Below are 26,761 nucleotides of genomic sequence, written 5' to 3'. Positions count from 1 at the left end.
ATTTGTGGGCAGAACTGAAAAAGCGTGTGTGAGCAAGGAGGCCTACAAACCTGACTCAGTTACACCAGCTCTGTCAGGAGGAACGGGCCAAAATTCACCCAACTTATTGTGGGAAGCCTGTGGAAGGCTACCCGAAACGTTTGACCCAAGTTAAACAATTTAAAGGCAATGCTACCAAATACTAATTGAGTGAATGTAAACTTCTGACCCAGTGGGAATGTGATGAAAGAAATAAAAGCTGAAATAAATCACTCTATTATTCTGGTATTTCATATTCTTAAAATAAAGTGGTGATCCTAACTGACCTAAGACAGGGAATTTGTATGATGATTAAATGTCAGGAATTGTGGAAAACTGAGTTGAGATGTAACCTTCTGACTTCAACTGTACGTGCGTCTGCCTGCCTGTGTCCAACACCAACATTCACCTACGCAACCAGCCTTCAGACCAGAGAACACGACCAGCCTTCAGACCAGCCTTCAGACCAGAGAACACGACCAGCCTTCAGACCAGAGAACACGACCAGCCTTCAGACCAGAGAACACGACCAGCCTTCAGACCAGAGAACACGACCAGCCTTCAGACCAGAGAACACGACCAGCCTTCAGACCAGAGAACACGACCAGCCTTCAGACCAGCCTTCAGACCAGAGAACACGACCAGCCTTCAGACTAGCCTTCAGACCAGAGAACACGACCAGCCTTCAGACCAGAGAACAAGACCAGCCTTCAGACCAGAGAACACGACCAGCCTTCAGACCACACGACCAGCCTTCAGACCAGAGAACACGACCAGCCTTCAGACCAGAGAACAAGACCAGCCTTCAGACCAGAGAACACGACCAGCCTTCAGACCAGCCTTCAGACCAGAGAACACGACCAGCCTTCAGACCAGAGAACACGACCAGCCTTCAGACCAGAGAACACGACCAGCCTTCAGACCAGAGAACAAGACCAGCCTTCAGACCAGAGAACAAGACCAGCCTTCAGACCAGAGAACACGACCAGCCTTCAGACCACACGACCAGCCTTCAGACCAGAGAACACGACCAGCCTTCAGACCAGAGAACACGACCAGCCTTCAGACCAGAGAACACGACCAGCCTTCAGACCAGAGAACAACTGCCTTCAGCTCTCTGCTATCTCCCAGAATACAACCTGGTCATCACTGTACTTAATGAAATATCCTGTTGTTTTAGTGTGTGAATTCTTACTGAAAATGTAACCACTATTATCGACCACCGTCTGTCAGAGACATGTGGCTGTTACCCCCGAGGGCCCAGAGGGGGGCAGCAGAGAGCTGTGGAGATATTCACGATGGTCATCTATTAAAGCACACAGTGGTTCTTAACCTGGAGTCCTCGAACAACGGGGGAGGCCACCGGCCCGGCCGATCCACGACGGGGGAGGGACCCGGCCCGGCCGATCCACGACGGGGGAGGCCACCGGCCCGGCCGATCCACGACGGGGGAGGCCACCGGCCCGGCCGATCCACGACGGGGGAGGGACCCACCCCCACCCAGCCGATCCACGACGGGGGAGGCCACCGGCCCGGCCGATCCACGACGGGGGAGGGACCCACCCCCACCCAGCCGATCCACGACGGGGGAGGCCACCGGCCCGGCCGATCCACGACGGGGGAGGCCACCGGCCCGGCCGATCCACGACGGGGGAGGGACCCACCCAGCCGATCCACGACGGGGGAGGGACCCGGCCCGGCCGATCCACGACGGGGGAGGCCACCGGCCCGGCCGATCCACAACGGGGGAGGCCACCGGCCCGGCCGATCCACGACGGGGGAGGCCACCGGCCCGGCCGATCCACAACGGGGGAGGCCACCGGCCCGGCCGATCCAGGGGGGACCAGTCACAGACTTCAGAGTGTACACTAGTTTAACATTAGGGATCAGTCACACACTTCAAAGTGTACAGTATTTTAATGATCAGATAAATCAGGCGTACATCAAGTATACAAGAGAACATCTAACAGATCGAGGATAAGAGAGAAGACATGATCAGTTTCTACATTACCCCCAGACTGATCACATATATTACTACATTACCCCCCCCCCCAGACTGATCACATCAATTAGTAACACATTGACATGATCAGTTTCTACATTACCCCCAGACTGATCACATATATTACTACATTACCCCCCCCAGACTGATCACATATATTACTACATTACCCCCCAGACTGATCACATCAATTAGTAACACATTGACATGATCAGTTTCTACATTACCCCCAGACTGATCACATATGTTACTACATTACCCCCCAGACTGATCACATCAATTAGTAACACATTGGCATGATCAGTTTTCTACATTACCCCCAGACTGATCACATGTATTACTACATTACCCCCAGACTGATCACATATATATTACTACATTACCCTCCCAGACTGATCACATCAATTAGTAACACATTGACATGATCAGTTTCTACATTACCCCCAGACTGATCACATATATTACTACATTACCCCCAGACTGATCACATATATTACTACATTACCCCCGGACTGATCACATCAAATGATAACACATTTACGTGATCGGTTTCTACATTCCCCCAGACTGATCACATTAACATGATCAGTTTCTACATTACCCCCCCAGACTGATCACATCAATTAGTAACACATTGACATAATCGGTTTCTACATTACCCCCTCCCCCGACTGATCACATTGACATGATTAGTTTCTACATTACCCCCCAGACTGATCACATCAATTAGTAACACATTGACATGATCAGTTTCTACATTTACACCCCCCCCCCCCCCGACTGATCACATTGACATGATCAGTTTCTACATTACCCCCCCCGACTGATCACATGATCAGTTCTCTTCATGTTTCACGGTTAGTAAAGAGAGAACCAGAGGAGGGAGGAGACAAAGAGAAAACAGGGATAATGGAGGCATCTCTCGCATTCACACAGTCTTCTTAATGACGGACATATTTCAGTATGGTACAGATCATTTCAAACCGTTGACACATTCGCTGCGTAGTGGTCCTGAACACAGCCTACATGGCATCATCATCAACACCACCATCATCATCATCATGGCACTAAACACAGAGCTGCAGAGTAGTGGTGAACACAGCCTAGTTGTTGCTAGCAGAGCCCATCACTTTCCATTCTAAAACACTGACGTCAGTCCCCCCGGGTCAGTACCGGTCCGTCCCCCCCGGGTCAGTACCGGTCCAGTCCCCCCGGGTCAGTACCGGTCCAGTCCTCCCGGGTCAGTAACGGTCCAGTCCCCCGGGTCAGTAACGGTCCAGTCAGTAACGGTCCAGTTCCCCGGGTCAGTAACGGTTCAGTCCCCCGGGTCAGTAACGGTCCAGTCCCCCGGGTCAGTAGCGGTCCAGTCCCCCGGGTCAGTAGCGGTCCAGTCCCCCGGGTCAGTAACGGTCCAGTCCCACGGTTCAGTCCCCCGGGTCAGTACCAGTCCAGTCCTCCGGGTCAGTACCGGTCCAGTCCCCCGGGGGACTGAACTGAAGCCAAGGCATTAACTTGGGGAGCTAACAAGTCTTCAGTACACAGTTCTGGAATTGTCCCAATCAGGGGAGGGCTGGTGTCGTCAGTGGGCAGAGCTAAGGTATGGCAGCTCCACCCATAATGCACTGGGCTAAGGACACAAAGGTCGTGATCACTTCTGACCCCGCCCACATCAGGGGTTAAAGTTCATATAGTAGAGATATTAAAAACAGTCATGATCCTGAAGGATGAACCAATCAGTGTGTGTGTGTGTGTGTCAGAGTTCATATGGTCCGTTTGACACAGGGTGGTCCACTGAGGTTGGAACATACAGCTGCTCTCCTCAACAGCAACCTCTCAAACCAATCAGCATCCTCTAACATGTCCACACCTAGAGACACAGAGAGAGAGACAGAGAGACATTGACATGTCAACAACAAACGTTAGCTGGCTGGCTCATTAGCAAACATTAGCTGACGTTTGTGATCTTAAAACACTGTTTACCTAGCTAGCATGTCTTAAGCTAAAGTATGGCTGCTGTAAGTCAACGTTGGCTAAAAAGCGTAATGAAATTGTTGCCAGCAGGGCTGGTTTGGCTGTTTTCATGTTATTCCGAGGTAAACAAATCATTGGCCAGTGCGTCAGGTGTGCGATCTGAGAGAGAAATGAGATGGGCGGGGCTAAAAGCTGAAGAGGGTGTGACCGATGCTGAATGGGCGGAGCTAAAAAGCTGAAGAGGGTGTGAACGATGCTGAATGGGCGGAGCTAAAAAGCTGAAGAGGGTGTGAGAGAGAGAGAGAGACTTTGACCCAGTGTCAAAAAAACCACTAATAATAATAATAATTTTGCTACATAAGACCGAATCCAGGTGGTTAGTCACATATGGAGACTGTTCAGTGACAAAAATAGTTAAAATATATAGAGATTATTATTTATTTTCTATTCCTGATCTTTCTTCTCTCGCTCAGATAAAGGACAAACTTCCTTTACATTTATTTTGGGACTAGCCGTTGTTCCATGTAGTGAAATCTTATTTAAAACGCTTTAAACGGGCTAATAGCAGTAATGCTAAATTCAATGTTTCATCACAGCATTTAAAAAATGTTTTGATACCTTAAAAATTCGAAATCAAATAGCTGAACGAACCACGGAATGACCTTCTTAAAACCATTCCACATGTTATCTTTAGTAGAGGGTTGGTTAACTGATAGACTGTAGAGGGTTGGTTAACTGATACGACTGTAGAGGGTTGGTCAACTGATAAGACTGTAGAGGGTTGGTCAACTGATAAGACTGTAGAGGGTTGGTCAACTGATAAGACTGTAGAGGGTTGGTCAACTGATAAGACTGTAGAGGGTTGGTCAACTGATAAGACTGTAGAGGGTTGGTTAACTGATAAGACTGTAGAGGGTTGGTTAACTGATAAGACTGTAGAGGGTTGGTTAACTGATAAGACTGTAGAGGGTTGGTTAACTGATAAGACTGTAGAGGGTTGGTTAACTGATAAGACTGTAGAGGGTTGGTTAACTGATAGACTGTAGAGGGTTGGTTAACTGATAGACTGTAGAGGGTTAACTGATAGACTGTAGAGGGTTAACTGATAGACTGTAGAGGGTTAACTGATAGACTGTAGAGGGTTGGTTAACTGATAGACTGTAGAGGGTTGGTTAACTGATACGACTGTAGAGGGTTAACTGATAGACTGTAGAGGGTTGGTTAACTGATAGACTGTAGAGGGTTGGTCAACTGATAAGACTGTAGAGGGTTGGTTAACTGATAAGACTGTAGAGGGTTGGTTAACTGATAAGACTGTAGAGGGTTGGTTAACTGATAAGACTGTAGAGGGTTGGTTAACTGATAAGACTGTAGAGGGTTGGTTAACTGATAAGACTGTAGAGGGTTGGTTAACTGATAAGACTGTAGAGGGTTGGTTAACTGATAGACTGTAGAGGGTTGGTTAACTGATAGACTGTAGAGGGTTGGTTAAGTGATACGACTGTAGAGGGTTGGTTAACTGATACGACTGTAGAGGGTTGGTTAACTGATAAGACTGTAGAGGGTTGGTTAACTGATAAGACTGTAGAGGGTTGGTTAACTGAGACTGTAGAGGGTTGGTTAACTGATAAGACTGTAGAGGGTTGGTTAACTGATAAGACTGTAGAGGGTTGGTTAACTGATAAGACTGTAGAGGGTTGGTTAACTGATAAGACTGTAGAGGGTTGGTTAACTGATAGACTGTAGAGGGTTAACTGATAGACTGTAGAGGGTTATAACTGATAGACTGTAGAGGGTTAACTGATAGACTGTAGAGCGTTAACTGATAGACTGTAGAGGGTTAACTGATAGACTGTAGAGGGTTAACTGATAGACTGTAGAGGGTTAACTGATAGACTGTAGAGGGTTAACTGATAAGACTGTAGAGGGTTGGTCAACTGATAAGACTGTAGAGGGTTGGTTAACTGATACGACTGTAGAGGGTTAACTGATAGACTGTAGAGGGTTAACTGATAAGACTGTAGAGGGTTGGTTAACTGATAAGACTGTAGAGGGTTGGTTAACTGATAAGACTGTAGAGGGTTGGTTAACTGATAAGACTGTAGAGGGTTGGTTAACTGATAGACTGTAGAGGGTTAACTGATAGACTGTAGAGGGTTATAACTGATAGACTGTAGAGGGTTAACTGATAGACTGTAGAGGGTTAACTGATAGACTGTAGAGGGTTAACTGATAGACTGTAGAGGGTTAACTGATAGACTGTAGAGGGTTGGTTAACTGATAGACTGTAGAGGGTTAACTGATGATAGACTGTAGAGGGTTAACTGATAGACTGTAGAGGGTAATAACTGATAGACTGTAGAGGGTTATAACTGATAGACTGTAGAGGGTTAACTGATAGACTGTAGAGGGTTAACTGATAGACTGTAGAGGGTTGGTTAACTGATAGACTGTAGAGGGTTGGTTAACTGACTACGACTGTAGAGGGTTAACTGATAGACTGTAGAGGGTTAACTGATAGACTGTAGAGGTTAACTGATAGACTGTAGAGGGTTGGTTAACTGATAGACTGTAGAGCGTTAACTGATAGACTGTAGAGGGTTAACTGATACGACTGTAGAGGGTTAACTGATAGACTGTAGAGGGTAATAACTGATAGACTGTAGAGGGTAATAACTGATAGACTGTAGAGGGTAATAACTGATAGACTGTAGAGGGTAATAACTGATAGACTGTAGAGGGTAATAACTGATAGACTGTAGAGGGTTAACTGATAGACTGTAGAGGGTTAACTGATAGACTGTAGAGGGTTATAACTGATAGACTGTAGTTATAACTGATAGACTGTAGAGGGTTAACTGATAGACTGTAGAGGGTTAACTGATAGACTGTAGAGGGTTAACTGATAGACTGTAGAGGGTTAACTGATAGACTGTAGAGGGTTAACTGATAGACTGTAGAGGGTAATAACTGATAGACTGTAGAGGGTTATAACTGATAGACTGTAGAGGGTTATAACTGATAGACTGTAGAGGGTTAACTGATAGACTGTAGAGGGTACCTTGACGGTGCTGTCCACAGCTCCAGAGAACAGGCGCCCCCTGCTGACGGCCAGGGCGGTCACACTTCCCTGGTGTCTGAGGAGGGTCTGGGTACAGATCATGTTGTCCATGCTCCACACCTGTTGACAAACACAGGCTGGGTTACTTTAAAAAAACAAACACAGTTGATTATTACAAGTAACTGCCAGAATAAAGGAAACACCAACATAGTGTCTTAAGGCGTTGGGCCACCAACCACCAGGTAACTGCCAGAATAAAGGAAACACCAGCATAGTGTCTTAAGGCGTTGGGCCACCAGGTAACTGCCAGAATAAAGGAAACACCAACATAGTGTCTTAAGGCGTTGGGCCACCAGGTAACTGCCAGAATAAAGGAAACACCAACATAGTGTCTTAATAAGGTGTAGGGCCTCCACCAACCACCAGGTAACTGCCAGAATAAAGGAAACACCAACATAGTGTTTTAATAGGGCGTTGGGCCACCAACCAGAACAGCTTCAATAAACCTTGCTCCACGCTGAGGTCTGTCCAACGCTGGTCCGACCAAGCTGATTCCACACTCCAAGACTGATTCCATCACGTGGACTGGGATATGTTTCCCGTATCGCGTCAGATAACAACATTGACGAATACGCTGATTCGGTGTGCGAGTTCATTAGAACGTGCGTTGAAGATGTCGTTCCCATAGCAACGATTAAAACATTCCCTAACCAGAAACCGTGGATTGATGGCAGCATTCGTGTGGAACTGAAGGCGCGAACCACTGCTTTTAATCAGGGCAAGGTGTCTGGTAACATGACCGAATACAAACAGTGCAGCTATTCCCTCCGCAAGGCTATCAAACAAGCTAAGCGTCAGTATAGAGACAAAGTAGAATCTCAATTCAACGGCTCAGACACAAGAGATATGTGGCAGGGTCTACAGTCAATCACGGACTACAAGAAGAAAACCAGCCCTGTCACGGACCAGGATGTCTTGCTCCCAGGCAGACTAAATCACTTTTTTGCCCGCTTTGAGGACAATACAGTGCCACTGACACGGCCTGCAACGAAAACATGCGGACTCTCCTTCACTGCAGCCGAGGTGAGTAAAACATTTAAACGTGTTAACCCTCGCAAGGCTGCAGGCCCAGACGGCATCCCCAGCCGCACCCTCAGAGCATGAGCAGACCAGCTGGCCGGTGTGTTCACGGACATATTCAATCAATCCCTATACCAGTCTGCTGTTCCCACATGCTTCAAGAGGGCCACCATTGTTCCTGTTCCCAAGAAAGCTAAGGTAACTGAGCTAAACGACTACCCGTAGCACTCACTCACTAAACGACTACCCGTAGCACTCACAATGCTACCTAATATAATGTTTACATACCCTACATTATTCATCTCATATGTATACGTATATACTGTACTCTATATCATCTACTGCATCCTTATGCAATACATGTATCACTAACCACTTTAAACAATGCTACCTAATATAATGTTTACATACCCTACATTATTCATCTCATATGTATACGTATATACTGTACTCTATATCATCTACTGCATCCTTATGCAATACATGTATCACTAGCCACTTTAACTATGCCACTTTGTTTACATACTCATTTCATATGTATATACTGTACTCGATACCATCTACTGTATCTTGCCTAAGCTGCTCTGTAACATCACTCATTCATGTATCTTAATGTACATATTCTTTATCCCCTTACACTTGTGTCTATAAGGTAGTAGTTTTGGAATTGTTAGCTAAATTACTTGTTGGTTATTACTGCATTGTCGGAACTAGAAGCACAAGCATTTTGCTACACTCGCATTAACATCTGCTATGGCTGCAAACTTTCTACTATTAAACTCGGACAAAACAGAGATGCTTGTTCTAGGTCCCAAGAAACAAAGAGATATTCTGTTGAATCTGACAATTAATCTTAATGGTTGTACAGTCGTCTCAAATAAAACTGTGAAGGACCTCGGCGTTACTCTGGACCCTGATCTCTCTTTTGAAGAACATATCAAGACCATTTCAAGGACATCTTTTTTCCATCTACGTAACATTGCAAAAATCAGAAACTTTCTGTCCAAAAATTATGCAGAAAAATTAATCCATGCTTTTGTCACTTCTAGGTTAGACTACTGCAATGCTCTATTTTCCGGCTACCCGGATAAAGCACTAAATAAACTTCAGTTAGTGCTAAATACGGCTGCTAGAATCCTGACTAGAACCAAAAAATTTGATCATATTACTCCAGTGCTAGCATCTATACACTGGCTTCCTGTCAAAGCAAGGGCTGATTTCAAGGTTTTACTGCTAACCTACAAAGCATTACATGGGCTTGCTCCTACCTATCTCTCTGATTTGGTCCTGCCGTACATACCTACACGTACGCTACGGTCACAAGACGCAGGCCTCCTAATTGTCCCTAGAATTTCTAAGCAAACAGCTGGAGGCAGGGCTTTCTCCTATAGAGCTCCATTTTTATGGAACGGTCTGCCTACCCATGTCAGAGACGCAAACTCGGTCTCAACCTTTAAGTCTTTACTGAAGACTCATCTCTTCAGTGGGTCATATGATTGAGTGTAGTCTGGCCCAGGAGTGGGAAGGTGAACGGAAAGGCTCTGGAGCAACGAACCGCCCTTGCTGTCTCTGCCTGGCCGGTTCCCCTCTTTCCACTGGGATTCTCTGCCTCTAACCCTATTACAGGGGCTGGGTCACTGGCTTACTGGGGCTCTCTCATGCCGTCCCTGGAGGGGGTGCGTCACCTGAGTGGGTTGATTCACTGTTGTGGTCATCCTGTCTGGGTTGGCGCCCCCCTTGGGTTGTGCCGTGGCGGAGATCTTTGTGGGCTATACTCAGCCTTGTCTCAGGATGGTAAGTTGGTGGTTGAAGATATCCCTCTAGTGGTGTGGGGGCTGTGCTTTGGCAAAGTGGGTGGGGTTATATCCTTCCTGTTTGGCCCTGTCCGGGGTGACCTCGGATGGGGCCACAGTGTCTCCTGACCCCTCCTGTCTCAGCCTCCAGTATTTATGCTGCAGTAGTTTATGTGTCGGGGGCTGGGGTCAGTTTGTTATATCTGGAGTACTTCTCCTGTCCTATTCGGTGTCCTGTGTGAATCTAAGTGTGCGTTCTCTAATTCTCTCCTTCTCTCTTTCTTTCTCTCTCTCGGAGGACCTGAGCCCTAGGACCTGAGCTCCAGGACTACCTGACATGATGACTCCTTGCTGTCCCCAGTCCACCTGGCCATGCTGCTGTTCCAGTTTCAACTGACCTGAGCCCTAGGACCATGCCCCAGGACTACCTGACATGATGACTCCTTGCTGTCCCCAGTCCACCTGGCCATGCTGCTGCTCCAGTTTCAACTTCCACCTGACTGTGCTGCTGCTCCAGTTTCAACTGTTCTGCCTTATTATTATTCGACCATGCTGGTCATTTATGAACATTTGAACATCTTGGCCATGTTCTGTTATAATCTCCACCCGGCACAGCCAGAAGAGGACTGGCCACCCCACATAGCCTGGTTCCTCTCCTCTGTATGTGACAAATAAAATTTGATTTGATTTGATTTGGCATCGATTCCACAAGTGTCTGGAAGTCTATTGGAGGGATGTGACACCATTATTTCACAAGGGACTTCCATCATTTGGTGTTTTGTTGATGGAGTTGGAAAACTATTTTTTTATTTCACCTTTATTTAACCAACAAAAAAAGAGAGTCTATATACATTGTGTGCAAAAGGCATGAGGAGGTAGGAGAATAATTACAATTTTGCAGATTAACACTGGAGTGATAAATGATCAGATGGTCATGTACAGGTAGAGATATTGGTGTGCAAAAGAGCAGAAAAGTAAATAAATAAAAACAGTATGGGGATGAGGTAGGTAAAATTGGGTGGGCTATTTACCGATAGACTATGTACAGCTGCAGCGATCAGTTAGCTGCTCAGATAGCAGATGTTTGAAGTTGGAGAGGGAGATAAAAGTCTCCAACTTCAGCGATTTTTTGCAATTCGTTCCAGTCACAGGCAGCAGAGAACTGGAACGAAAGGCGGCCAAATGAGGTGTTGGCTTTAGGGATGATCAGTGAGATACACCTGCTGGAGCGCGTGCTACGGATGGGTGTTGCCATCGTGACCAGTGAACTGAGATAAGGCGGAGCTTTACCTAGCATGGACTTGTAGATGACCTGGAGCCAGTGGGTCTGGCAACGAATATGTCCGAGGGCCAGCCGACTAGAGCATACAGGTCGCAGTGGTGGGTGGTATAAGGTGCTTTAGTGACAAAACGGATGGCACTGTGATAAACTGCATCCAGTTTGCTGAGTAGAGTGTTGGAAGCTATTTTGTAGATGACATCGCCGAAGTCGAGGATCGGTAGGATAGTCAGTTTTACTAGGGTAAGCTTGGCGGCGTGAGTGAAGGAGGCTTTGTTGCGGAATAGAAAGCCGACTCTAGATTTGATTTTCGATCGGAGATGTTTGATATGAGTCTGGAAGGAGAGTTTACAGTCTAGCCAGACACCTAGGTACTTATAGATGTCCACATATTCAAGGTCGGAACCATCCAGGGTGGTGATGCTAGTCGGGCGTGCGGGTGCAGGCAGCGAACGGTTGAAAAGCATGCATTTGGTTTTACTAGCGTTTAAGAGCAGTTGGAGGCCACGGAAGGAGTGTTGTATGGCATTGAAGCGGAGCTGTTGGCCGAGGTTGGAGTAGCCAGGCGGAAGGCATGGCCAGCCGCTGAGAAATGCTTGTTGAAGTTTTCGATAATCATGGATTTATCGGTGGTGACCGTGTTACCTAGCCTCAGTGCAGTGGGCAGCTGGGAGGAGGTGCTCTTGTTCTCCATGGACTTCACAGTGTCCCAGAAATTTTTGGAGTTAGAGCTACAGGATGCAAATATCTGCCTGAAGAAGCTAGTCTTTGCTTTCCTGACTGACTGCGTGTATTGGTTCCTGACTTTTCTGAACAGTTGCATATCACGGGGACTATTCGATGCTATTGCAGTCCGCCACAGGATGTTTTTGTGCTGGTCGAGGGCAGTCAGGTCTGGAGTGAACCAAGGGCTGTATCTGTTCTTAGTTCTGCATTTTTTGAACGGAGCATACTTATCTAAAATGGTGAGGAAGTTACTTTTAAAGAATGACCAGGCATCCTGTCTCAGGCACCGCTCCTGAATTGGGTTGAGACCTGATGACACAGAGCCCTATGCTCCTTTCAGACCCCTCTTTCAACATCACGGACATCTTCTTCTAGCCAAGGTAGCTAAAATAATGGTCAACTGGGCATTTTAATACGTGACCCTAAGCATGCTGGGATGTTAAATCACTTTAACTCAGGAACACCTGTGTGTGGAAAGCACCTGCTTTCAATATACTTTGTATATTTTGTGTATCTCTCATTTAGTCAGGGTGTTGACAAAATGACTTAACACACCTACAAACACAGACAGTTCAGATAGATGGTGGACAGACAGGTCAGATATATGGTGGACAGACAGGTCGGATAGATGGTGGACAGACAGGTCAGATAGATGGTGGACAGACAGGTCGGATAGATGGTGGACAGACAGGTCAGCTAGATGGTGGACAGACAGGTCGGATAGATGGTGGACAGACAGGTCGGATAGATGGTGGACAGACAGTTCAGATAGATGGTGGACAGACAGGTCGGATAGATGGTGGACAGACAGGTCGGATAGATGGTGGACAGACAGGTCGGATAGATGGTGGACTGACAGGTCGGATAGATGGTGACAGACAGGTCGGATAGATGGTGGACAGACAGGTCGGATAGATGGTGGTCAGACAGGTCGGATAGATGGTGGACAGACAGGTCGGATAGATGGTGGACAGACAGGTCGGATAGATGGTGGACAGACAGGTCGGATAGATGGTGGACAGACAGGTCAGACAGATGGTCAGATAGATGGTCAGACAGATGGTGGACAGACAGGTCAGACAGATGGTGGACAGACAGGTCAGCTAGATGGTGGACAGACAGGTCAGCTAGATGGTGGACAGACAGGTCAGCTAGATGGTGGACAGACAGGTCAGCTAGATGGTGGACAGACAGGTCAGCTAGATGGTGGACAGACAGGTCAGCTAGATGGTGGACAGACAGGTCAGATAGATGGTGGACAGACAGGTCGGATAGATGGTGGACAGACAGGTCAGCTAGATGGTGGACAGACAGGTCGGATAGATGGTGGACAGACAGGTCGGATAGATGGTGGACAGACAGTTCAGATAGATGGTGGACAGACAGGTCGGATAGATGGTGGACAGACAGGTCGGATAGATGGTGGACAGACAGGTCGGATAGATGGTGGACTGACAGGTCGGATAGATGGTGGACAGACAGGTCGGATAGATGGTGGACAGACAGGTCGGATAGATGGTGGTCAGACAGGTCGGATAGATGGTGGACAGACAGGTCGGATAGATGGTGGACAGACAGGTCAGATAGATGGTGGACAGACAGGTCGGATAGATGGTGGACAGACAGGTCGGATAGATGGTGGACAGACAGGTCAGACAGATGGTCAGACAGGTCAGACAGACAGGTCAGACAGATTGTGGACAGACAGGTCAGCTAGATGGTGGACAGACAGGTCAGACAGATGGTGGACAGACAGGTCAGCTAGATGGTGGACAGACAGGTCAGCTAGATGGTGGACAGACAGGTCAGCTAGATGGTGGACAGACAGGTCAGCTAGATGGTGGACAGACACGTCAGCTAGATGGTGGACAGACAGGTCAGCTAGATGGTGGACAGACAGGTCAGCTAGATGGTGGACAGACAGGTCAGCTAGATGGTGGACAGACAGGTCAGCTAGATGGTGGACAGACAGGTCAGACAGATGGTGGACAGACAGGTCAGACAGATGGTGGACAGACAGGTCAGACAGATGGTCAGATAGATGGTCAGACCTGTCAGATAGATGGTGGACAGACAGGTCAGCTAGATGGTGGACAGACAGGTCAGCTAGATGGTGGACAGACAGGTCAGCTAGATGGTGGTCAGACAGGTCAGCTAGATGGTCAGATAGATGGTCAGACAGGTCAGACAGACAGGTCAGATAGATGGTGGACAGACAGGTCAGACAGATGGTGGACAGACAGGTGGTGGTCAGACAGGTCAGAGATGGTAGTTAGACAGGTCAGATAGATGGTAGACAGACAGGTCAGATAGATGGTAGACAGACAGGTCAGATAGATGGTCAGATAGGTCAGATAGATGGTAGACAGACAGGTCAGATAGATGGTAGACAGACAGGTCAGATAGATGGTAGACAGACAGGTCAGATAGATGGTAGACAGGTCAGATAGATGGTGGTCCGATAGGTCAGATAGATGGTAGACAGACAGGTCAGATAGATGGTAGACAGACAGGTCAGATATATGGTCAGATAGGTCAGATAGATGGTAGACAGACAGGTCAGATAGATGGTAGACAGACAGGTCAGATAGATGGTAGACAGGTCAGATAGATGGTGGTCCGATAGGTCAGATAGATGGTAGACAGACAGGTCAGATAGATGGTCGACAGACAGGTCAGATAGATGGTCGACAGACAGGTCAGATAGATGTTCAGACAGGTCAGATAGATGTTCAGACAGGTCAGATAGATGTTCAGACAGGTCAGATAGATGTTCAGACAGGTCAGATAGATGGTCAGGCAGGTCAGACAGATGGTCAGACAGGTCAGCTAGATGGTGGACAGACAGGTCAGCTAGATGGTGGTCAGACAGGTCAGCTAGATGGTGGTCAGACAGGTCAGCTAGATGGTCAGATAGATGGTCAGACAGGTCAGACAGACAGGTCAGATAGATGGTGGACAGACAGGTCAGACAGATGGTGGACAGACAGGTGGTGGTCAGACAGGTCAGAGATGGTAGACAGACAGGTCAGATAGATGGTAGACAGACAGGTCAGATAGATGGTCAGATAGATGGTAGTGGTGGGAGTAGACAGACAGGTCAGATAGATGGTAGACAGACAGGTCAGATAGATGGTAGACAGACAGGTCAGATAGATGGTAGACAGGTCAGATAGATGGTGGTCAGACAGGTCAGATAGATGGTGGTCAGACAGGTCAGATGGTAGACAGACAGGTCAGATAGATGGTAGACAGACAGGTCAGATAGATGGTAGACAGACAGGTCAGATAGATGGTAGACAGACAGGTCAGATAGATGGTAGACAGACAGGTCAGATAGATGGTAGACAGACAGGTCAGATAGATGGTGGTCAGACAGGTCAGATAGATGGTGGTCAGACAGGTCAGATAGATGGTAGACAGACAGGTCAGATAGATGGTCAGATAGATGGTAGACAGACAGGTCAGATAGATGGTAGACAGACAGGTCAGATAGATGGTAGACAGACAGGTCAGATAGATGGTAGATAGACAGGTCAGATAGATGGTAGATAGACAGGTCAGATAGATGGTAGACAGGTCAGATAGATGGTGGTCAGACAGGTCAGCTAGATGGTGGACAGACAGGTCAGCTAGATGGTGGACAGACAGGTCAGCTAGATGGTGGACAGACAGGTCAGACAGATGGTGGACAGACAGGTCAGACAGATGGTGGACAGACAGGTCAGACAGATGGTGGACAGACAGGTCAGACAGATGGTGGACAGACAGGTCAGACAGATGGTGGACAGACAGGTCAGACAGATGGTGGACAGACAGGTCAGACAGATGGTCAGATAGATGGTCAGACCTGTCAGATAGATGGTGGACAGACAGGTCAGCTAGATGGTGGACAGACAGGTCAGCTAGATGGTGGACAGACAGGTCAGCTAGATGGTGGTCAGACAAGTCAGCTAGATGGTCAGATAGATGGTCAGACAGGTCAGACAGACAGGTCAGATAGATGGTGGACAGACAGGTGGTGGTCAGACAGGTCAGATAGATGGTAGACAGACAGGTCAGATAGATGGTAGACAGACAGGTCAGATAGATGGTAGTGGTGGGAGTAGACAGACAGGTCAGATAGATGGTAGACAGACAGGTCAGATAGATGGTAGACAGACAGGTCAGATAGATGGTAGACAGACAGGTCAGATAGATGGTGGTCAGACAGGTCAGATAGATGGTAGACAGACATGTCAGATAGATGGTCAGATAGATGGTAGACAGACAGGTCAGATAGATGGTAGACAGACAGGTCAGATAGATGGTAGACAGACAGGTCAGATAGATGGTAGATAGACAGGTCAGATAGATGGTAGACAGGTCAGATAGATGGTGGTCAGACAGGTCAGATAGATGGTGGTCAGACAGGTCAGATAGATGGTAGTCAGACAGGTCAGATAGATGGTAGACAGACAGGTCAGATAGATGGTCAGATAGATGGTCAGATAGATGGTGGTCCGATAGGTCAGATAGATGGTAGACAGACAGGTCAGATAGATGGTCGACAGACAGGTCAGATAGATGGTCGACAGACAGGTCAGATAGATGGTCGACAGACAGGTCAGATAGATGTTCAGACAGGTCAGATAGATGTTCAGACAGGTCAGATAGATGGTCAGGCAGGTCAGACAGATGGTCAGACAGGTCAGCTAGATGGTGGACAGACAGGTCAGCTAGATGGTGGTCAGACAGGTCAGCTAGATGGTCAGATAGATGGTCAGACAGGTCAGACAGACAGGTCAGATAGATGGTGGACAGACAGGTCAGACAGATGGTGGACAGACAGGTGGTGGTCAGACAGGTCAGAGATGGTGGTTAGACAGGTCAGATAGATGGTAGACAGACAGGTCAGATAGATGGTAGACAGACAGGTCAGATAGATGGTCAGATAGATGGTAGTGGTGGGAGTAGACAGACAGGTCAGATAGATGGTAGACAGACAGGTCAGATAGATGGTAGACAGACAGGTCAGATAGATGGTAGACAGGTCAGATAGATGGTGGTCAGACAGGTCAGATAGATGGTGGTCAGACAGGTCAGATAGATGATAGACAGACAGGTCAGATAGATGGTAGACAGGTTAGATAGATGTTGGTCAGACAGGTCAGATAGATGGTGGTCAGACAGGTCAGATAGATGGTAGACAGACAGGTCAGATAGATGGTGGTCAGACAGGTCAGATAGATGGTAGACAGACAGGTCAGATAGATGGTCAGATAGATGGTAGACAGACAGGTCAGATAGATGGTAGACAGACAGGTCAGATAGATGGTAGACAGACAGGTCAGATAGATGGTGGTCAGACAGGTCAGATAGATGGTGGTCAGACAGGTCAGATAGATGGTAGACAGACAGGTCAGATAGATGGTCAGATAGATGGTAGACAGACAGGTCAGATAGATGGTAGACAGACAGGTCAGATAGATGGTAGATAGACAGGTCAGATAGATGGTAGACAGGTCAGATAGATGGTGGTCAGACAGGTCAGATAGATGGTGGTCAGACAGGTCAGATAGATGGTGGTCAGACAGGTCAGATAGATGGTGGTCAGACAGGTCAGATAGATGGTAGACAGACAGGTCAGATAGATGGTGGTCAGACAGGTCAGATAGATGGTAGACAGACAGGTCAGATAGATGGTGGTCAGACAGGTCAGATAGATGGTGGTCAGACAGGTCAGATAGATGGTAGACAGACAGGTCAGATAGATGGTCAGATAGATGGTCAGATAGATGGTGGTCCGATAGGTCAGATAGATGGTAGACAGACAGGTCAGATAGATGGTAGATAGACAGGTCAGATAGATGGTAGATAGACAGGTCAGATAGATGGTGGTCAGACAGGTCAGATAGATGGTGGTCAGACAGGTCAGATAGATGGTAGTCAGACAGGTCAGATAGATGGTAGACAGACAGGTCAGATAGATGGTCAGATAGATGGTCAGATAGATGGTGGTCCGATAGGTCAGATAGATGGTAGACAGACAGGTCAGATAGATGGTCGACAGACAGGTCAGATAGATGGTCGACAGACAGGTCAGATATATGGTCGACAGACAGGTCAGATAGATGTTCAGACAGGTCAGATAGATGTTCAGACAGGTCAGATAGATGTTCAGACAGGTCAGATAGATGTTCAGACAGGTCAGATAGATGGTCAGGCAGGTCAGACAGATGGTCAGACAGGTCAGCTAGATGGTGGTCAGACAGGTCAGATAGATGGTGGTCAGACAGGTCAGCTAGATGGTAGACAGACAGGTCAGATAGATGGTGGTCAGACAGGTCAGATAGATGGTAGACAGACAGGTCAGATAGATGGTCAGATAGATGGTAGACAGACAGGTCAGATAGATGGTAGACAGACAGGTCAGATAGATGGTAGACAGACAGGTCAGATAGATGGTGGTCAGACAGGTCAGATAGATGGTAGACAGGTCAGATAGATGGTGGTCAGACAGGTCAGATAGATGGTGGTCAGACAGGTCAGATAGATGGTGGTCAGACAGGTCAGATAGATGGTGGTCAGACAGGTCAGATAGATGGTAGACAGACAGGTCAGATAGATGGTGGTCAGACAGGTCAGATAGATGGTAGACAGACAGGTCAGATAGATGGTGGTCAGACAGGTCAGATAGATGGTGGTCAGACAGGTCAGATAGATGGTAGACAGACAGGTCAGATAGATGGTCAGATAGATGGTCAGATAGATGGTGGTCCGATAGGTCAGATAGATGGTAGACAGACAGGTCAGATAGATGGTCGACAGACTGGTCAGATAGATGGTCGACAGACTGGTCAGATAGATGGTCGACAGACTGGTCAGATAGATGTTCAGACAGGTCAGATAGATGTTCAGACAGGTCAGATAGATGGTCAGGCAGGTCAGATAGATGGTCAGGCAGGTCAGACAGATGGTCAGACAGACGGTCAGACAGGTCAGACAGATGGTCAGACAGGTCAGAGAGACAGACGGTCAGAGAGACAGACGGTCAGAGAGACAGACTTACCCTGAGTGAGCGGTCATAGGAGGCGCTGAACACCTTGGTCTGGTCTGGTGTAGAGATGACTGCTAGAGCGTACACTGTTCCCACATGACCTGTTAGGGTCCGGACCTGCTCCTTGGACTCTATATCCCAGACCTAGAGAACACATCAGGGATCCACATTAAAAACTCTGTCCCCCACATGACCTGTTAGGGTCCAGACCTGCTCCTTGGACTCTATATCCCAGACCTAGAGAACACATCAGGGATCCACATTAAAAACACTGTCCCCCACATGACCTGTTAGGGTCCGGACCTGAGACTCAATATCCCAGACCTAGAGAACACATCAGGGATCCACATTAAAAACACTGTCCCCCACATGACCTGTTAGTGTCCGGACCTGCTCCTTGGACTCTATATCCCAGACCTAGACAACACATCAGGGATCCACATTAAAAACACTGTCCCCCACATGACCTGTTAGGGTCCGGACCTGAGACTCTATATCCCAGACCTAGAGAACACATCAGGGATCCACATTAAAAACACTGTCCCCCACATGACCTGTTAGGGTCCGGACCTGAGACTCAATATCCCAGACCTAGACAACACACCAGGGATCCACATTAAAAACACTGTCCCCCACATGACCTGTTAGGGTCCGGACCTGAGACTCTATATCCCAGACCTAGACAACACATCAGGGATCCACATTAAAAACACTGTCCCCTATTGTCCAGGACAGGAAGTTGGCCAAGTACATTTTTATATATTTTTTTAAATCACATAAATATCACAACATCAAAAACAATTACTGCGATCAGAATTGGATCAGAGAAGCCAACATTGGAATAATATTCTAAATCTATTTTACCATCTTACATTAAATAAAAAAATTGGCTACAGCCTCATGTCCAACCCGATGCTGATCTGGGTAATGGCTACAGCCTCATGTCCAACCCGATGCTGATCTGGGTAATGGCTACAGCCTCATGTCCAACCAGATGCTGATCTGGGTAATGGCTACAGCCTCATGTCCAACCAGATGCTGATCTGGGTAGTGGCTCATGTCCAAACCGATGCTGATCTAGGTAATGGCTACAGCCTCATGTCCAACCCGATGCTGATCTGGGTAATGGCTACAGCCTCATGTCCAACCAGATGCTGATCTGGGTAATGGCTACAGCCTCATGTCCAACCAGATGCTGATCTGGGTAGTGGCTCATGTCCAAACCGATGCTGATCTAGGTAATGGCTACAGCCTCATGTCCAACCCGATGCTGACATGGGTATTGGCTACAGCCTCATGTCCAACCAGATGCTGATATGGGTAATGGCTACAGCCTCATGTCCAACCAGATGCTGATCTGGGTAATGGCTACAGCCTCATGTCCAACCCGATGCTGATCTGGGTAATGGCTACAGCCTCATGTCCAACCCGATGCTGATCTGGGTAATGGCTACAGCCTCATGTCCAACCCGATGCTGATCTGGGTAATGGCTACAGCCTCATGTCCAACCCGATGCTGATCTGGGTAATGGCTACAGCCTCATGTCCAACCAGATGCTGATCTGGGTAGTGGCTACAGCCTCATGTCCAACCAGATGCTGATCTGGGTAATGGCTACAGCCTCATGTCCAACCAGATGCTGATCTGGGTAATGGCTCATGTCCAAACCGATGCTGATCTGGGTAATGGCTCATGTCCAAACCGATGCTGATCTGGGTAATGGCTACAGCCTCATGTCCAACCAGATGCTGATCTGGGTAATGGCTACAGCCTCATGTCCAACCCGATGCTGACATGGAGGACAACAGAGACGACAGAGCCAACATTCATACAGCCACTGAACCTGTTGTAACTACCCATCCTGGATCTGGGACGACCGCCCCCCGAGGACGACATGAATCATGTCCCCTTGAGGACGACATGAATCATGTCCCCTTGAGGACAGTCTAAATCATGTCCCCTTGAGGACAGTCTAAATCATGTCCCCTTGAGGACGACATAAATCATGTCCCCTTGAGGACGACATAAATCATGTCCCCTTGAGGACGACATAAATCATGTCCCCCTGAGGACGACATAAATCATGTCCCCTTGAGGACGACATAAATCATGTCCCCTTGAGGACGACATAAATCATGTCCCCTTGAGGACGACATAAATCATGTCCCCTTGAGGACAGTCTAAATCATGTCCCCTTGAGGACAGTCTAAATCATGTCCCCTTGAGGACAGTCTAAATCATGTCCCCTTGAGGACAGTCTAAATCATGTCCCCTTGAGGACAGTCTAAATCATGTCCCCTTGAGGACAGTCTAAATCATGTCCCCTTGAGGACAGTCTAAATCATGTCCCCTTGAGGACAGTCTAAATCATGTCCCCTTGAGGACAGTCTAAATCATGTCCCCTTGAGGACAGTCTAAATCATGTCCCCTTGAGGATATATGTATCTCTGTATATGTGTGTGTATATCTGTGTATATCTGTGTGTGTGTATATCTGTGTGTGTGTATATCTGTGTGTGTGTATATCTGTGTGTGTGTGTGTGTTACGTGTATAAGGTTCTCGTAGGTGTGTGTGTGTATATCTCTGTATCTGTGTGTGTGTGTATATCTCTGTATCTGTGTGTGTGTGTATATCTCTGTATCTGTGTGTGTGTATATCTAGGTGTGTGTGTGTGTATATGTGTGTGTGTGTAATGTGTATCTGTGTGTGTGTATATCTCTGTGTGTGTGTGTGTGTGTATGTGTATCTGTGTGTGTCTCTTACGTGTATAAGGTTCTCGTAGGTGTGTGTGTATATCTAGGTGTGTGTGTGTATATCTAGGTGTGTGTGTATATCTAGGTATCTGTGTGTGTAATGTGTATCTGTGTGTGTGTATATCTATGTGTGTGTGTCTCTTACGTGTATAAGGTTCTCGTAGGTGTGTGTGTGTCTGTATGTGTGTATGTCAGTGTGTGTGTATATCTCAGTGTGTCTGTGTGTATATCTCTGTATGTGTGTATGTCTGTGTGTGTATATCTCTGTATGTGTGTATGTCAGTGTGTGTGTGTGTGTATATCTCTGTATGTGTGTATATGTCAGTGTGTGTGTGTGTGTATATCTCTGTATGTGTGTATATGTCAGTGTGTGTATATCTGTGTGTGTGTGTGTATGTCTGTGTGTGTATATCTGTGTGTGTGTGTGTGTGTGTGTCTTACATGTATAAGGTTCTCGTAGGTGTGTGTGTGTGTGTGTCTGTATGTGTGTATGTCTGTGTGTGTGTATATCTCTGTATGTGTGTATGTCTGTGTGTGTATATCTGTGTGTGTGTGTGTGTCTTACATGTATAAGGTTCTCGTAGGTGCCACAGACGATGTGATGGTTGGTGACAGCGATGGAATAGACACTGCCCCCACTGGTCTGGAGGACATGAACACAGTCCAGGGAACGGATGTCCCAGATCTGATGACCGGGAGAGGAGAGTAGGGGAGGAGAGGGAGGGTAGGGGAGGAGAGAGATGGTAGGGGAGGAGAGAGGATGGTAGGGGAGGAGAGAGGAGGTAGGGGAGGAGAGAGGGGGTGGAGATAGGAGAGTAGGGGAGAGAGGAGGGTAGGGGAGGAGAGAGGAGGGTAGGGGGAGGAGAGAGGAGGGTAGGGGAGGAGAGAGGAGGGTAGGGGGAGGAGAGAGGAGGGTAGGGGGAGGAGAGAGGAGGGTAGGGGGAGGAGAGAGGAGGGTAGGGGGAGAGAGGATGGTAGGGGGAGGAGAGAGGATGGTAGGGGCAGGAGAGAGGATGGTAGGGGGAGGAGAGAGGAGGTAGGGGGAGGAGAGAGGGGGAGGAGATAGGAGGTAGGGGGAGGAGATAGGAGAGTAGGGGAGGAGAGAGGATGGTAGGGGGAGGAGAGGGAGGTAGGGGGAGGAGAGAGGAGAGTAGGGGAGGAGAGAGATAGGGGAGGAGAGAGGAGGGGGAGGAGATAGGAGAGTAGGGGAGGAGATAGGAGAGTAGGGGGAGGAGATAGGAGGGTAGGGGAGGAGATAGGAGGGTAGGGGGAGGAGATAGGAGAGTAGGGGGAGGAGAGAGATAGGGGAGGAGAGAGGAGGGTAGGGGGAGGAGAGAGATAGGGGAGGAGAGAGGAGGGGAGGAGAGAGGAGGGTAGGGGAGGAGAGAGATAGGGGGAGGAGAGAGGAAGGGGAGGAGATAGGAGAGTAGGGGAGGAGATAGGAGAGTAGGGGAGGAGATAGGATAATAAGGGTAGGGGAGGAGATAGGAGGGTAGGGGGAGGAGAGATAGGAGGGTAGGGGGAGGAGATAGGAGGGTAGGGGGAGGAGATAGGAGGGTAGGGGAGGAGATAGGAGGGTAGGGGGAGGAGATAGGAGAGTAGGGGGAGGAGAGATAGGGGGAGAGAGAGGAGGGTAGGGGGAGGAGAGAGATAGGGGAGGAGAGAGGAGGGGAGGAGATAGGAGAGTAGGGGAGGAGATAGGAGAGTAGGGGAGGAGATAGGAGGGTAGGGGGAGGAGATAGGAGGGTAGGGGAGGAGATAGGAGGGGGAGGGTAGGGGAGGAGATAGGGAGTAGGGGGAGGAGATAGGAGAGTAGGGGGAGGAGATAGGAGAGTAGGGGAGGAGATAGGAGGGTAGGGGAGGAGGAGATAGGAGGGTAGGGGGAGGAGATAGGAGAGTAGGGGGAGGAGATAGGAGGGTAGGGGAGGAGATAGGAGAGTAGGGGGAGGAGATAGGAGGGTAGGGGAGGAGATAGGAGGGTAGGGGGAGGAGATAGGAGAGTAGGGGGAGATGAGATAGGAGAGTAGGGGAGGAGATAGGAGAGTAGGGGGAGGAGATAGGAGAGTAGGGGAGGAGATAGGAGAGTAGGGGGAGGAGATAGGAGAGGGGGAGGAGATAGGAGGGTAGGGGAGGAGATAGGAGAGTAGGGGAGGAGAGAGGACAGTTTTAAGTCTAGAATTATTATTCACTGAAGCCAGAGAACACAAATAAATAGACAGATTCCCTTATCAGCTGTAGAAAGACAGAAACCACAGCTGCAAGTCATCAACTTCCATCCCCATAGCAATGGTGGAATGTTCACATGCTCCACCAATCAGAGAGCTCCTCCAAAACATGCCATGTGGTAGAGAGATGGGGAAAGGAGAGAGGGACAGAGGTGTGAGAGCAAGAGAGGGATGGAGAAGAGAGGAAGAGAAGAGAGGAAGAGAAGAGAGAGGAGAAGAGAGAGGAGAAGAGAGAGGAGAAGAGAGTAGAGAGGGATGGAGAAGAGAGGAAGAGAAGAGAGGAAGAGAAGAGAGGAAGAGAAGAGGGATGGAGAAGAGAGAGGAGAAGAGAGAGGAGAAGAGAGTAGAAGAGAGAGGAGAAGAGAGAGGAGAAGAGAGGGAGAAGAGAGAGGAGAAGAGAGGAGAAGAAAGAGAGGAGAAGAGAGAGGAGAAGAGAGAGGAGAAGAGAGAGGAGAAGAGAGAGGAAAGAGAGTATTAAGAAAGGAGGAGAGAGGAGAAGAGAGAGAGGAGAAGAGATAGGAGAAGAGAGAGGAGAAGAGAGTAGAGAGGATGGAGAAGAGAGGGAGGAGAGAGAGGAGAAGAGAGAGGAGGAGAGAGGAGAAGAGAGAGGAGAAGAGAGAGAGAAGAGAGAGGAGAAGAGAGAGGAGAAGAGAGTAGAGAGGGATGGAGAAGAGAGAGGAGAAGAGTAGAGAGGGATGGAGAAGAGAGAGGAGAAGAGAGAGGAGAAGAGAGGAAGAGAAGAGGGATGGAGAAGAGAGGAGAGAGGAGAGGAGAAGAGAGAGGAGAGGGATGGAGAAGAGAGGAAGAGAGGAGAGGAGAAGAGAGAGGAGAAGAGAGAGGAGAAGAGGAAGAAAAGAGGAGAAGAGGGAGAAAGAAAGATGTGAGAGAATGTTGCCAGTATTGTCTGGCCTCCGACAGACACACAGACAGACAGACACTCTTCACAATGTGTCCCTCATGAACACAACACCTCCATCTCCCTCTCCCCCGGTCCCCTAGTCTCTCCCCCAGTCTCTCTCCCAGTCCCCCTCTCTCTCCCAGTCCCCGGTCTCTCTCCCAGTCCCCCGGTCTCTCTCCCAGTCCCCCGGTCTCTCTCCCAGTCCCCCGGTCTCTCTCCCAGTCCCCCGGTCTCTCTCCCAGTCCCCCGGTCTCTCTCCCAGTCCCCCGGTCTCTCTCCCAGTCCCCCGGTCTCTCCCCAGTCCACCCAGAACAGTGAGGCAGCAGAGGAGAACAGTCTCTCTCTCTCTCTCTCAACCACACATCCCCATGCTGTAACTATGATGAGACACGCACACACACACTTCCTGTCCTCCTACCTTGATGGTCTGGTATGATCCACTGTAGAGGTGGTTCTGAGAGGCCACCAGAGCACGAACCCAGTGGTTCAGTCCTGTTAACTCCTTCTTCAGCTTCAACTCTGTCCCCACTATGTCCCACACCTGGAGGGAGACAAGAGGGGAGGAGGAGGGGAGAGGGAGGGAGGGAGACAAGAAGGGAGGAGGAGGGGAGAGAAGAGAGGGAAAGGAGAGAGAAGAAGAGTAGAGAGAGAGAGAGGAGGAGAGGACAGAGAGGAGGAGAGGACAGAGAGGAGGAGAGGACAGAGAGGAGGAGAGGACAGAGAGGAGGAGAGGACAGAGAGGACAGAGAGGAGGAGAGGAGGAGAGGACAGAGAGGAGGAGAGGACAGAGAGGAGGAGAGGAGGAGAGGACAGAGAGGAGGAGAGGAAGAGAGCGAAAAAGGAGAGAGATTAGATAACAGACACAGATCGGTGAGAACCACACATTTAGAACAGGGCAGTATTATTACACACACACACACACACACACACACAGAGAGAGAGAAAGTCATCAGGCGTTAACAGCAGATGAGGTCATTGAAACACTCCAGGGAAAGACAGAGTTGTGGAAAATCCCTTTCAATAGTGAGATCATTCCTCCCTCCGTCTGTCCCAGGTCCCTGACAAGGAGCTCTCTCCAACTCCCTCACTCTCCAACTCCCTCACTCTCCAACTCCCTCACTCTCCAACTCTCCAACTCCCTCACTCTCCAACTCTCCAACTCCCTCACTCTCCAACTCCCTCACTCTCCAACTCCCTCACTCTCCAACTCCCTCACTCTCCAACTCCCTCACTCTCCAACTCCCTCACTCTCCAACTCCCTCACTCTCCAACTCCCTCACTCTCCAACTCTCCAACTCTCCAACTCCGTGATTCTGTCTGTCCTCTCGTCTCAGTAGAAAAGCCACATCAGAAGATGGTAGTGTGATGGTGGTAGTGTGGTTTGGGATCAGCATGGTGGTGGTGGTAGTGTGATGGTTTGGGGTCAGCATGGTGGCAGTAGTGTGATGGTTTGGGGTCCAGCATGGTGGTGGTGGTAGTGTGATGGTTTGGGGTCAGCATGGTGGTGGTGGTAGTGTGATGGTTTGGGGTCAGCATGGTGGTGGTGGTAGTGTGATGGTTTGGGGTCCAGCATGGTGGTGGTGGTGTGATGGTTTGGGGTCAGCATGGTGGTGGTAGTGTAATGGTTTGGGGTCAGCATGGTGGTGGTGGTAGTGTGATGGTTTGGGGTCAGCATGGTGGTGGTGGTAGTGTGATGGTTTGGGGTCAGCATGGTGGTGTTGGTAGTGTGACGGTTTGGGGTCAGCATGGTGGTGGTGGTAGTGACGGTTTGGGGGTCAGCATGGTGGTGGTGGTAGTGTGATGGTTTGGGGTCAGCATGGTGGTGGTGGTAGTGTGACGGTTTGGGGTCAGCATGGTGGTGGTGGTAGTGTGACGGTTTGGGGTCAGCATGGTGGTGGTGGTAGTGTGATGGTTTG

General features: G+C 48.7%; 2 protein-coding genes across 6 annotated transcripts in view; one reads left to right on the top strand and one right to left on the bottom strand.

The window, feature by feature from the left end:
* The first annotated feature begins 1,255 nt into the window (after positions 1-1,255).
* Positions 1,256-3,512, top strand: LOC121844990 (basic proline-rich protein-like). The gene is made up of 2 exons (XM_042315626.1): positions 1,256-1,881; positions 3,191-3,512. The coding sequence occupies exons 1-2, from the start codon at positions 1,256-1,258 to the stop codon at positions 3,510-3,512; spliced, it is 948 nt and encodes a 315-aa protein (XP_042171560.1).
* Positions 1,917-26,761, bottom strand: part of traf7 (TNF receptor-associated factor 7) — a 61,296-nt gene continuing 36,451 nt past the window's right edge. For 3 of the 5 annotated variants that reach the window (XM_042315617.1, XM_042315616.1, XM_042315618.1), the window contains 5 exons: positions 25,264-25,386; positions 22,288-22,407; positions 18,982-19,113; positions 7,053-7,172; positions 1,917-3,887 (listed from right to left, as the gene is read on the bottom strand). In XM_042315617.1, coding sequence (XP_042171551.1) covers positions 3,873-3,887; positions 7,053-7,172; positions 18,982-19,113; positions 22,288-22,407; positions 25,264-25,386 — 510 coding nt within the window. In that variant the 3' untranslated portion in view covers positions 1,917-3,872. Of the gene's footprint in view, positions 3,888-7,052; positions 7,173-18,981; positions 19,114-19,290; positions 19,387-19,545; positions 19,648-22,287; positions 22,408-25,263; positions 25,387-26,761 lie in introns of those variants that run through there. The other 2 variants (XM_042315620.1, XM_042315619.1) reach the window with 2 other exon arrangements.

Source organism: Oncorhynchus tshawytscha, unplaced genomic scaffold, assembly GCF_018296145.1.
Source record: "Oncorhynchus tshawytscha isolate Ot180627B unplaced genomic scaffold, Otsh_v2.0 Un_contig_1709_pilon_pilon, whole genome shotgun sequence".
Taxonomy (NCBI): domain Eukaryota; kingdom Metazoa; phylum Chordata; class Actinopteri; order Salmoniformes; family Salmonidae; genus Oncorhynchus; species Oncorhynchus tshawytscha.
Note: the sequence above shows the minus strand (reverse complement) of the source record. Positions and strands in the feature narration are given on the sequence as shown.

Coding starts and splice junctions, on each gene's coding strand:
- LOC121844990 (XM_042315626.1), top strand. CDS start 1,256: ATGTGGCTGTTACCCCCGAGGGCCCAGAGGGGGGCAGCAGAGAGCTGT. Junction 1,882..3,190: donor CCAGTCACAGACTTCAGAGT/GTACACTAGTTT, acceptor CCCCCGGGTCAG/TACCGGTCCGTCCCCCCCGG.